General features: G+C 38.1%; 1 protein-coding gene across 1 annotated transcript in view; it reads right to left on the reverse strand.

The window, feature by feature from the left end:
- Nucleotides 1–1,733: 1,733 nt before the first annotated feature.
- LOC122816572 (hemoglobin subunit alpha-D-like) overlaps nucleotides 1,734–12,345 on the reverse strand; it is an 85,370-nt gene continuing 74,758 nt past the window's right edge. The window contains exon 3 of the mRNA XM_044089437.1: nucleotides 1,734–2,680. Coding sequence (XP_043945372.1) covers nucleotides 2,558–2,680 — 123 coding nt within the window. The 3' untranslated portion in view covers nucleotides 1,734–2,557. The remainder of the gene's footprint in view (nucleotides 2,681–12,345) is intronic.

Consider the following 12,345-nt stretch of genomic DNA (forward strand, 5'->3'; position numbering starts at 1 on the left):
TCAATATTAATGGCTATTTCCTAATTCCAGAGATAGAAAGAATGGCTGAAATAGCTCCTATCTGCAAAACAAAGGCACACTGTAAAAAAATAAGAATTAAGCAGTGATAACTTTTTAGATTTATGTTTCTTCAGTAAATCATTCTGAATATGTTAATATGGTTCAGGAGGTATGGTGGCTGTCAGACTATCCCATAACATATTTATCCATGTATCATCAGAACTATTAATCCAGAATGATGATATCATAAGTAACTAACCAGACTACCAATGAGAAGAAGCGCATAAGCAGCAATGATGTCACATACTATGAAGTTAGTGTTAATTTTAATATATATGAGGTGGTGCCGCAAGCTAAAAGAAGGTATTTCTCATTTAGATCTGAGCACCTATTGGCATCAGATGAGGTACTGCACAGTTAACTATAGGGCAGAAAAACTGGATTCATGCAAAATGTGTAATTATTGATGAGTGGTATTCAAATGCTATTAACCCCAGCCAGGAACCCCAGAAAAGGATTGATGCTTGAAAAACAACCAAAAGGAGCCACTAAAGCATGTTGCACATAAAAGCTCATTCTTTAATGATGATAAAGACGTGACTCAAAAATGTTTTTGATTCACTTCTTTATCATCATTAAAGAAAGAGTTTTTATATGTAATATGCTTTAGTGGCACATTTTGGTTGATTTTCGAGCATCAGTCCTTTTCTGGGGTTCCTGGCTGTGGTTCCTAGCTATTTTTGGAATCCTCTGGCCAATTCATTGTGATTTTCAGATGCTACACTGATTTTAAGCATGACCCTGCCATCATTAACTGAAACAGAAGGAATATGTGTAAATTTTTTACAGTTCTTTTATGCTAGATTTTCAGGATTTGTATTATGTATACTGCAATTAAACTAATAATGTGTAAAAGCCGGCAGCAAAAGGGACAATGGCTGAATATCAACAATGGAATGTGATAGTCAAACACCAAAATATATTGTAGTGAAATGCACTTAAAAAGTCAGCATCTTTAGCTTTTTCCTGCCACAGTTCCAAGTAATGCTATGGGTTGCATCTCTGTAATTTTTCCATTTTCATTTTATTTCTGTAGTAATTTGGAGACAAAGCAAAATAAACAGATGTAAATGCAATGTGTATAAATATAAAAGCTGCAGACTCCCGGGGGGGGGGGGGGAATAAGGTGCTTTAGACCTTATCTGACTTAACACATTGCTGTGGATGTAACTCTTACCAGTGGCTCTAAGCCTCCGCTCCGAAAAAGGTGACTGTGCTTACTGTTAGAAACATCTTAAGTCCACAAAAATCAGTAGGTGCAATATTATTGTCAAGGTGCCAGAACAAAAACAGATAATCACCCTGTGTCATATATTTTACAGCTATTGTTTAGAATATGGCAAGTAAAAGCCTCAAATCATGGACGACTTTAAAAAGTTAGATAAGTCGTATGCGAATTTTAAATAAATGTAACTATACAGTAAAGTAATATATATCAGTATTAGAATTATTAATGGTTTCTTTCTTTATTATTTTTGCCTAGAATGTTTGCAAGCTTTCCTGAGACGAGGACCTACTTTGCCCATGTAGACACCAGTGCTAACTCTCCCCATCTCCGCACTCATGGTGCTAAAATCATTGCTTCTCTTGGCAAAGCTATCAAGAATATCGATAACATGTCAGATGCTCTGTCAGACCTCAGTGACCTGCATGCCCAGAGCATCAGGGTTGATCCTAACAACTTTAAGGTAAGCTGAAACTAAATTAACTATCCCTGAGAGCCTCCTTTTGATGTTATGTTTATTAAGTTACATGGTATGTGACCCAAAAAGTGGTTTAAATTTCTTTTATATATTTGTGTTACACATTTAGTCCATTATTTGTTAAAATGAACAACATTTTTGTGAGCACTTTGTTAGCCTTGATTTCATAAACCAGCTCCTTTTTTTTCGCCACTATCATCATGGGTTTGATGCATTTGCTGAGCCTGACTTTTCTTGAAGTCACTGTTACTCCACAGTTTGACATCAGAACTGTTGCAGTGACCTTGCGAGGCGACAGAAGCTTGATTCTGACCACAACTGTGGCAAACCATAAAGAAGCAGGCACAAGCATGGCGTACCTATTCAAATCCACACATATGAAAAGAGCTGCGTTCAACATATGACACTGAGCTGCAGTTATAGAAAACACTCATTATAAATTAAAAAAGAGACACGCAGCTTGAAAATCACAGTAGAAATTAATGAGTGCAGACTTGGATTTGGACAACTCATCAAGAAATGCACAGAAACCTATATATCAGCAAAATAGGACCATTTTAACATATTAGCTTTCACATAATTTCCATTTCTTACTTGCACTAAAAAAGTTTGCAGCAGCTTTCTTTCAGGATAAACTATTGTAAAACAAAAGCAGATTATTCAAGATTCAGAAGTAATTTTGTTTGTCTTAGGAACAGACTTCATTTCATTGTAGAGATGTTTGTACTTCATTCCTGTTTGCCTGTGTTTTAATACTTTTTTTTATTTTTTTTCTTTAGTACATCTCCCATTGTTTATTGGTTCTCCTGGCTGCTCACTTTAAAGGTGAGTTCACCCCCCAAGTACAGCTTGCATGGGATAAACTTCTGGCAGTTGTTTCCTCCGTGTTGACCGAGACGTACAGATAAATCAAGAATCTAGGTGACAAATGAGAGAATAAAAAGTCACAGAAAGCAATTTCCTCGTATGAAATTCAGTCTGTTTGAAAAAGACATTGAGGATGCATTAGTTTGACTGCTTGTAATGCACAACATCTCAGATTACATATGAAAACATATCTGCTTTGAAACCGTTCAGAATAAAGAAGTCAAACATAAACATCAGATGTGTTTTGAACATTTATTATGATGTAATGTAAAATTGTAACGATGCAGACTTGTGTATTCAGTTATGTGTCTGTCTGCACACACACACACACACACACACACACACACACACATATATAAATACATACACAGTATTACATGTGTATTTGTGTGTGCATATACTATTACAATTTCACTACAAGGAGCATACCTTCCTTGTCAGCTATTTGAAACAAATGTGTCCTGTTGTAAAAACACTGTTTGGAAACTAGACATCTTCTTTAAACAAACTAATATTTAATTTCCTTTTTCTCATTTCTATGCTGTATGATTCCATAGGTAAAATGACTTTTGTTCAATCCCGTGCAGCTCTAATACATATTTTTCAACAAAATGGTCCTCCTAGTAACGGATTTTATAGTGCATTAAAGTTAATTTACAACTGTTGTTCTATCATGGAGGAGCAAGATTTTTTTTTTCATTTTAACAGAATGTGCTATAGTTCAAGAAATAAAACAGTAAACATGGAACTTGTAAGAATTCACAATCCAGCAGTATTAATAACTACCAGAGAACATCATTAATTTAACAAGTCTGAACTATGTTGACTAAATACTGAAGGTATTTTACAGGTATTTTATCCTAATACAGTCCCTGTGATATTCTTGATTTGACATGATATGTTACCTACAATGCAGTCTGCTTGCAAGGGCAATAGATAGGCTTGTCACCACAGCACTGGTTATAGCTCTGCTGTCAGAGAACTAGAAGACGGTGGATGAGCAGCTATGTTTGAAAAGTTTTATTTTACTAGGATACCACTGCACACAAAAGAACAGTATGTAATCTTCCCTGTTCTCATAATAAGGCAGTCTTCTTGTCTACGCTACTTGAACTATTTGAAGCACCTGTAACGTTTGCATATTTATGTGTCTGTATCACACATAGGATATTCACCCTACAGGTTAATCACTGGTCTGGAGACTGGTTGGCACACTCTTTATCATTATGCTCCAAGATATAGGAGACAGTTCGGGCCAACCAAGTGCTGCTTTACAAGTATTTTGCTGACTTATTTATCATTTAAACTGTTGCTAGGATGTTGTAGCATTTGTCAGGTACTAATGTGTAGGTAATCCTGAGTAATGGGAGATGTTTAATAAATATATGGTGTCTGTAATCTACAGATATACATATGTGCTTTTAAGGAATACCACAGACCAGACACCTGTACCTCACTCACTGCTACAACACCAACCCAAAAGGAAGATATACTGGTATAAATCAGAGCTGTGTCCTCTGCAGGATATCAAAACATATGTTTTGAATTTAAGTCCCGTTTGATCTGTCATGTACCTGGATTCTATGGTTATTTACGGAGATGGTTGGACAAGCCCTTCATTCAGAGTGTTTGATTTCGGGGGGGGGGGGGCTTTTAATAGTCCTGGATGATTTCCATGACATCTTCCCCATCTGGGGCAGTCCATGTTACTTTAGTGTAATATTCCTGCCCTACTTATGAAGTGCACTTGATTTTGTTCTCATACTGTTGCCCTGTCCCTTATGATATTTTTGATTTTCTGGTAAATCACCGAGGAAAAGATTACAGTCAGCCATTGGAGTTTCATGCTTCTTACAGTTGAGAAAATGTGTATTGGCTCAAAACCTGTTGTTTTATTAGCTTTTAAAATGGGAATGAAAGTAGTATTTACAATTTCCCCTAACTTTAAGCCTCCCCACCCAATTACTTTTGGCTTTGTCCAGATTTATTGAGGAAAGAAATGTAGTAGTATGCCTATATAGCTCTCAATAGATCAGAGACAAATATCAAAAGAATCATGGGTAAATCTAGAAATAATCAGAAACAATTGGGGACACTTGTAAAATATTAATACTATTAACTTGAGACATTCTCAGAATAAGAGAATGTGAATTAATATATATATTCTGAAGTAAAAGTCTATAACTTCAATTATTGTCATTATTTAAGTGTAATTCACCACCTTTTTTTCTAAAGTCACCAGTTTTATTTATTTATTTATTTATTTATTTTACATTTGTTAACCGGGAGAGTCCGACTAGATACATGTCCATTTTCAGCAGAGGCCCGGGGAGAAAAGCTCCAAGTACATAACAGACATATGAACATTGTTAATGCAAAAAAGGGAAGATAGTTGAGTTCTAAATACAATATAAAGATACATCACATATTGGGAAAAAAAAAAACAACAGCAGCAAATAAAAAAAAAACATAGGTCAGTTACAAAGGCGAGGCGCCTTGTTAAAAAGCGGTTAAGGATAGTGAGGTAAGAGAAGGGTAAATGATAGTGGTTAATCAGGTTTGGAACAGGGACATTGCCAGAGAGTATTGAGATGGGGTTTAAGCTTTTTTTTGAATTGTAGGAGTGAGGGTTCTGAGGTGAGCAGTTTTAGGAGATATTAAGAGGGAGAGTGCTAAAATTTGTGTCAAAATCAGGGATGTTCCTGAAAATCAATAACAGTTGAAAGACATGCATATTTATATAAATCAGAAATCCTAGTGATTGCCTAGATCTGTCAACTTGGCCAAAATCTCTACGATTCTAACTGGAGTACCTTTTAGCACAAGTCTTACAATCAACAGTGCTTGTTGTTTTTCAGTGTCAGTCCCACCCATTATCACTTTAAAATATGCAAATTTTATTTATTTTTTAATGGATTTTGTTAAAAAATTGCCTTGGATACATGTTTCATCCAAAGACTTAATGGCTTATCGAAAGTAGCCTAGACTATACTGTTATGTTTTAAATGGTAATAAATAATAGCTGCTTAGTCAGATTGGAGCAAGGAGATGTCTTCTCCATCTCCCACCTTTTCTTTAAACCTCTATAATAATGCACATACAAGTTTGACTTTTAATGGCTACATAGCTTGATCAAGAATTTCTACATTATACTGTAATCAAAATAAAACTTGAAGTGTTTGATAGACGATGTCCTGCTGCCTAACATAAAGATAGCTCAGCTATCTGCCTTTGGGGGGTGTAGTCCAGCATACATATTCTGCTAAAAGGGGCATATTTTTCCTGATCATCCCTCTGAAAAACAAAAGTAAACTCTCAATCTTCCATCTCCGAAATGTTGAACAAATTGACAAAATGTTGAGCACTTATTAACAATGTAGTAACTCTTTCAACTAGGAAGCTCACAGCATAATTAAAACATGTTATTTTATGCTACTATAAGGTTCTTTTGATGGATTATTATGATTAAGTGTTATTTACTATGGGTATTAGATCAAATGTTCTAACACTTTATTCGGTGTCAAACCCTGTCTATATGGAACACTGAGGAATATTCTCCAGGGTTCATTAAACTCTGTGTACGCCTACACGGAGTGTATCTGTGACCGTAATGGTGGTCAGTGTGCGGCAGTTTGCAATGCATATTAATGAGGCGTGACACATTTAGGTTAGGTTTTGCAGCTCACAGCAGTACTGCTAGCCACAAAACCTTGCAAACACAGATAGCGAGTCAGTGTAAAGGAGAGCACATATGGTCCACAGATATGTGCAGAATGCCACAGTGATCACCAGGGCTGTACACATCATAACTCTCACCCTCTTAATGCAAGAAATCTGGACAAAGCCTGACATAATGGGGGGACAATGGCACAAAAATATGGACAGATTTTAAATATTGTTCTGTTAAACTTATAAGTGCACTAGAATAACAGGGTTTATGTTAAGATGCATTTTCTAAAGGATTTAAAGTGTGAAACACAAATCTATATAATTATTTAGTGAGCTAAATCCAGAGATAATCCCAGTGATATGGCAAAAAAGACAAATATTATGAGGAATAGACCAAAATTTTGAGGGAAAAAGCTGGACATACTATGAAAATCTGGACAGTTGATAGGTATGGTACACATACTCCTGAAACTCTTACAGCAAGAAATATGGACAAAAGCCATAAATAATGTGGGTACAAAGTATGACAACTAGGGACCATACTTCTCAACCTCTTAGCACAAGGAATCTGGACAAAGCATGACATAATGTGGGGACAAAGGGACAAATATTGGGACATATTTTTAGTATTTCTCTTATAAACTTAGAAAGTTGCTAGAATAACAGATTAGCATGCATTGTCTGAAGGACATGAAGTCTGCAGCTCAAAGGCATTCCATCATTTAGTGACTTTAATCCTCAGATCATACTAGTGATTTGTCAGAAAAACCACAAAGTGTATGAGGAACAGGCCAAAAATAAGAGGCAAAAAGTTGAACATTGTGCGAAAACCTGGACAGTTGAGAGGTATGCTAGGGACACACTTATTAAATATTGCTCTTACAAATTTAGAAAGTTGATAGAATGATAGGTTTTGCATTCCCATGAATTGCAAGAAGGGTATGAAGTCTGAGATTCAAATGTCTGACATTACTTTCTGACTTCAACCTTCAATACTTTAACAATAATTTGCCAGAAAACAACAATTGTATGATAATATAGCAAAATATGAGGCAAAATCTGGACATTCTAAAAACATCTGTACAGTTGAGAGGTATGGCTGTACAAATAGCTGTCATTCTGTTATTGCAACAAATCCATACAGAGGCCAGCTCAATGAGAGGACAAAACCAGTAATAGGGACATATTTGACCATAGATGTCACATGGGAATGGTTTGAATGTAACACTTTCAACCTCTTGGAACAAGAAATGTGGACAGAGCCATAAAAATGGGGGGACAAAGGGCCAGAAATAAGGGCAGATTGTTAATATTCCATGTCGAAACTTATGAAGTTGATAGAATATATAGGTTGTGCATTAGCATGAACTTTTAGAAGAGCATGAAGTTTGAAACTCAAATGTCAGTTATCAGTTATGATTTGTCAGTAAAACAACATGTTATGAGGAAAAGATGATAAATATGAGACAAAAACAGGATGTTCTGCACAGATCAGGACATTTGAGAGATATCCCCCCAAATGTCTGTAATACTGAGTCACAGCAGTCCAGAGTTCATCCCAGCGTTATGACAGAAAGCCACAAATTTGATAGGGAAAACATATGGGACATCATGGGAATATCTGGACATGTGAGAGGTATAAATATGAAGTATTTGGCCCAAACACAATACAGGACATTGTACCTACAGTGCAGAGTATTGTGATATCCCATTCCTGGCATTCTGTACTGAAGCTGTGTTAAGAATCTGTAACAGGACATGGGACTGCCTTGTAAAATGATCACTCAGGGGAAGTGTGTGTATTGAATAGGGACACATAGATGAATTGTAGGAATGAACACAGGGAAAGAGTACAGGTGAAACTCTTGCATGTACAGCAGAAAATGTCATGTCAATTGAAGATGGTTGGAGCAGCAACACCAAGCACATATCTGTATGGTACAGTATCTACTGTACAGTGAAAATGCGTTGTCTGTGACTGACACGAAAGGTGGCATAATAATGGGGAGGATGTGTGTGTGTGAGATAAGCATCCTTGCATGAATAATGTAGAAAATATCTATCAGGGATCTGACATACAATTGAGGTAGGGTGCATATTGAGAAGTTGTGCAAATTGATATATCTAATTATGAGAGTAATCTCAACAGAAGTCTCCAGCATGGTGGCCACAGGTAAAGGACCATGGCAAACATTACAAAAACCAACCACATTCATGGACAATATCTGAATAATACCACCACTAATTCCATGCCTCTGACAGAACATATGTGACGTGAAATGATAACAGATGAGCTTGCACACACACACTGGATAACTAGTCCACACTCTATGATGGTAACCATGCACACTGTCCTGGTACTGTAATATCTGCAGGAGATATTAGGAGGGACACTGCTATACCTGTAAGTGACAGTATGGGCACTACAGGCTAGTTGCCTTTTGTGCATGTCATATATTAATAGCACAATTCACGCTGTCACAAATGATACACATGGCATTAATGTTGTCAAACACCTATGCATGCAGTGTGTGCATTAGTTGAACAGGTAGCACACATGCATCTGGTGTATCAACTTGATTGTTGTTCCACACCATCAGACAGTCATGTATATTCCACAGAAAGAATGCCTAGGCATGGACAATAAGCTCTGTGACAGCACACTGTGACAAAGGTTGTACACTTCAGTTACACATCACTGCAACAGGTGTAGGGAGGTACATGGAGAAGTGTGCATTGTACTCAGTTATTGGTGTGATGAAGGCTGGAAACCATGATGTTAGTATGCCCTCTGATGTGCATGTCCTTCACATACCCAGTACTGGTATTACAGTCAAGAGAGAAGTCAGCACTGTGGCCACATGGTGGTGGATGTACCTCTTACCCACTACCCCAGGACACAGGTTAGATAACTATTGGTCTGATTATAACGTGTGATATCCACATTATTCTTGGGTTGTGTGCCTGGTTCCTGATGCAACACATCCCTCCATGTGTCTTGTCAATGCAGATGTTGTCATGGCTGTGGCGGCAGTCTGTACTATGTGTTCATACTGTGGGTATTATACTAATATCACAGTTGAAGTCAATGATTGCCCACAAGCTGCAGTCCTTCAGGCAGCTGTTTTGAAACAGCATGTATATGTCATCTGTGATGTCCGTTATTTAACTAAGGGGCAGGCAAGGGCCAAGCAGACACCCCTGATGTACTGATCTGATCACTGGACCTGAGATATATGTCACATCACATATTTCATCATAGTGAGATGCCACTGGTCTAACCATTTGGTGATATAGCTGCTTATGGCCACATGTGATAGTGTTGATTGAATACCATAGTGTGACTTTGTGTCAAATGCCTTCACCTATTCAATTTCCAAAAATGATACTGTTGTCATCATGCATGCCTTCAATGACCTCTTTGAGGACATGTATCAAATGTAACAGAACTGAAGTAGGAGTAACAACTCACATAGGTCTGTTGCATACAGATGGAATAGTACTAGTATACATGTAGAAGAAGTCCATGATAACATGTTAATCTATCTCACAGATGAAGAGAGTCAGGATGGCTCTATACATACATGCATCAGTTGCTGTCCCCCCAGCGCAGGTGGATGCATGTTGATGTGCATCATTGTATAGGAAAGTAAGCCATGTGGAGGGTATTTTGAACTGTGCTTTCCACAGTATCAGGAAGGTTTACGTGCTGGGTCACACCATATATGATCTGTGATGTTGTCACAGCACATTGATTCCATGTGATAGGCCTGGTGGAAAATAAGTGCATACTGCCTACTGTGATCTGGCCTAGGGTTTTGACAAAATCACACACACACAGGTATCATTGAGAAAAACCCCAAGCTGGGGATTAAACCTTACATCAGGTGATGAGTAAACAATTGGCTCACTGACAGAATGTATTGTGTGACAGTTGGTGAATCGACCAAGAGCTGTCACCATTGGCAAACCCCAGGGATCTGTGAGTGGCCCCTCACTGCTTGAACTGTATTTCCTGACAGTTCAGGCTAAAGTATATGGCCTTTGGCTTACCAGGTTTACTGATTATTGCATACTGTGTGCAATCATTGAATCAACCAATGGTGATAACACAGTACATAAGGAGCTAACACACACAACTAAATTGTGACAAAGGCACATGATGATCTAAAAATAAATGCAATAATATGTGTTTGTAATGATGTCCATCTGAACAGTGGAGTTCCATGTTAATCACATCACTGACAACATTTCTGTTCTGCAGAAACCCAGTGATGCAAGCACAAGCACTGGGAACACATTTACATAGCAATGTGAACTTTGACCACCAAATGTCCACACTGCTATTGAAAGCCTATGTTGTGCACATCATAAGACATGCCATCATATTGATATCTTAGGATTACATGACAGCACTGTATTCAAACCTCATTACAGCACTAATAGAGTATAATGATCTTTTTTACATGTACCTCAGCAGACACATGTAGAAGCTACAGAGACCACAAGGCTTTCTCAGCAAGATAACACAGGGCCTACACATCATGCCATGAGGTATCTGGATAGATTAAAATCCATGTCACTTTAAACTTCATTGTATAGGATGACATGACTTCTGCTTGGCCCCCACACCTGTCTCTGACCCTGCCCTGGTGGGAGTACTGCATATCCAAAAATGTAATATATCTGATGACATCAGCAGTGTCTGATGAGGATAAGATGACAGTATCCCACATGCTGGTGTAAAATGCTCTCTGTAATTTCAAGCAACAGCTCAAACACACACACACACACACACACACACACACACACACACACACACACACACACACACACACAGTTGCCTACAGTGAGAATAGAACCCCTACCTATCTATGTACCCATACTACAGAATATCATACTTAATGCAAGAACCACAGTTCAAGTCTTCCTTGGAGTGCGTCAGGCAACACTTTATAACTGATGATATCAGCATTGTCTGGTGAGGAGAATATGGTAATAACAGTGTTCTAATGCTGGTGTAAAAGGCTCTCTGTAATGTAGCAAGAGCACAAACATACAGACCCCAGGTGACTGTAGTGAGAATACTACCCCTACCTATCTAGGTACATAGACTACAGAACTATGCATTTAAGGCAAGTGCCATAGCTCAAGTCTGACTTGAAGTGTGTCAGACAACACTTTATAGCTGACGACATCAGCAGTGTCTGATGAGGACAAGATAACAGTGTCCCACAATGCTGGTGTAAAATGTTTTTTGTAATGTCAAGCAACAGCTTACTCACACTCAACCCCAGTTGACTGCAGTGAGAATAGAACCCCTACTGATCTAAGTTCACAGTACTTAACACAACCACCACAGATCAAGTCTGACTTGAAGTGTGTCAGACAACACTTTATAGTTGATGGCAGCAGTGTCTGGTGAGGAGAATATGGTAATAACAGTGTTCCACATGCTGGTGTAAAAGGGTCTCTGTAATGTCACAGCTCACACACACACACACACACACGCACACACACACACACACACACACACACACACACACACACACACACACACACACACACACATATGCAGTTGACTATGGTGAGTACAGACCTCCTACCTACCTAAGTATACAGGCTACAGATCACAATACTTTAAGCAAGTACCACTGCACAAGTCTGATTTGTATAAAACTGAAGGTGAACTTATAGTAGATGACATCAGCAGGCCATGCGGGAGACAAGAGTTTGGGAGGTATGCGTGAAATTGATGTGTAGGTATGTGCAAGTATCTAAATACTGGCAATCCATTCCATTAGAGAAGTAACTGTGGGATACATGCTTCTGCTCTTCTTTCTAGACACACACACACACACACACACACACACACACACACACACACACACACACACACACACACACACATGCACGCACAGATGCATGCAAGTGCACACACACACACACACACACACACACTCTAAGTTGGCTGCAGTGAGAACAGAATCCCTATCTACTTAAGTACATAGTACTTAATGAAAGCACAACTGCAGAAGTCTGATTT

The sequence above is a fragment of the Protopterus annectens genome, chromosome 12.part0 (assembly GCF_019279795.1).
Source record: "Protopterus annectens isolate FY-2018-M chromosome 12.part0, PAN1.0, whole genome shotgun sequence".
Classification (NCBI taxonomy): Eukaryota; Metazoa; Chordata; order Ceratodontiformes; family Protopteridae; genus Protopterus; species Protopterus annectens.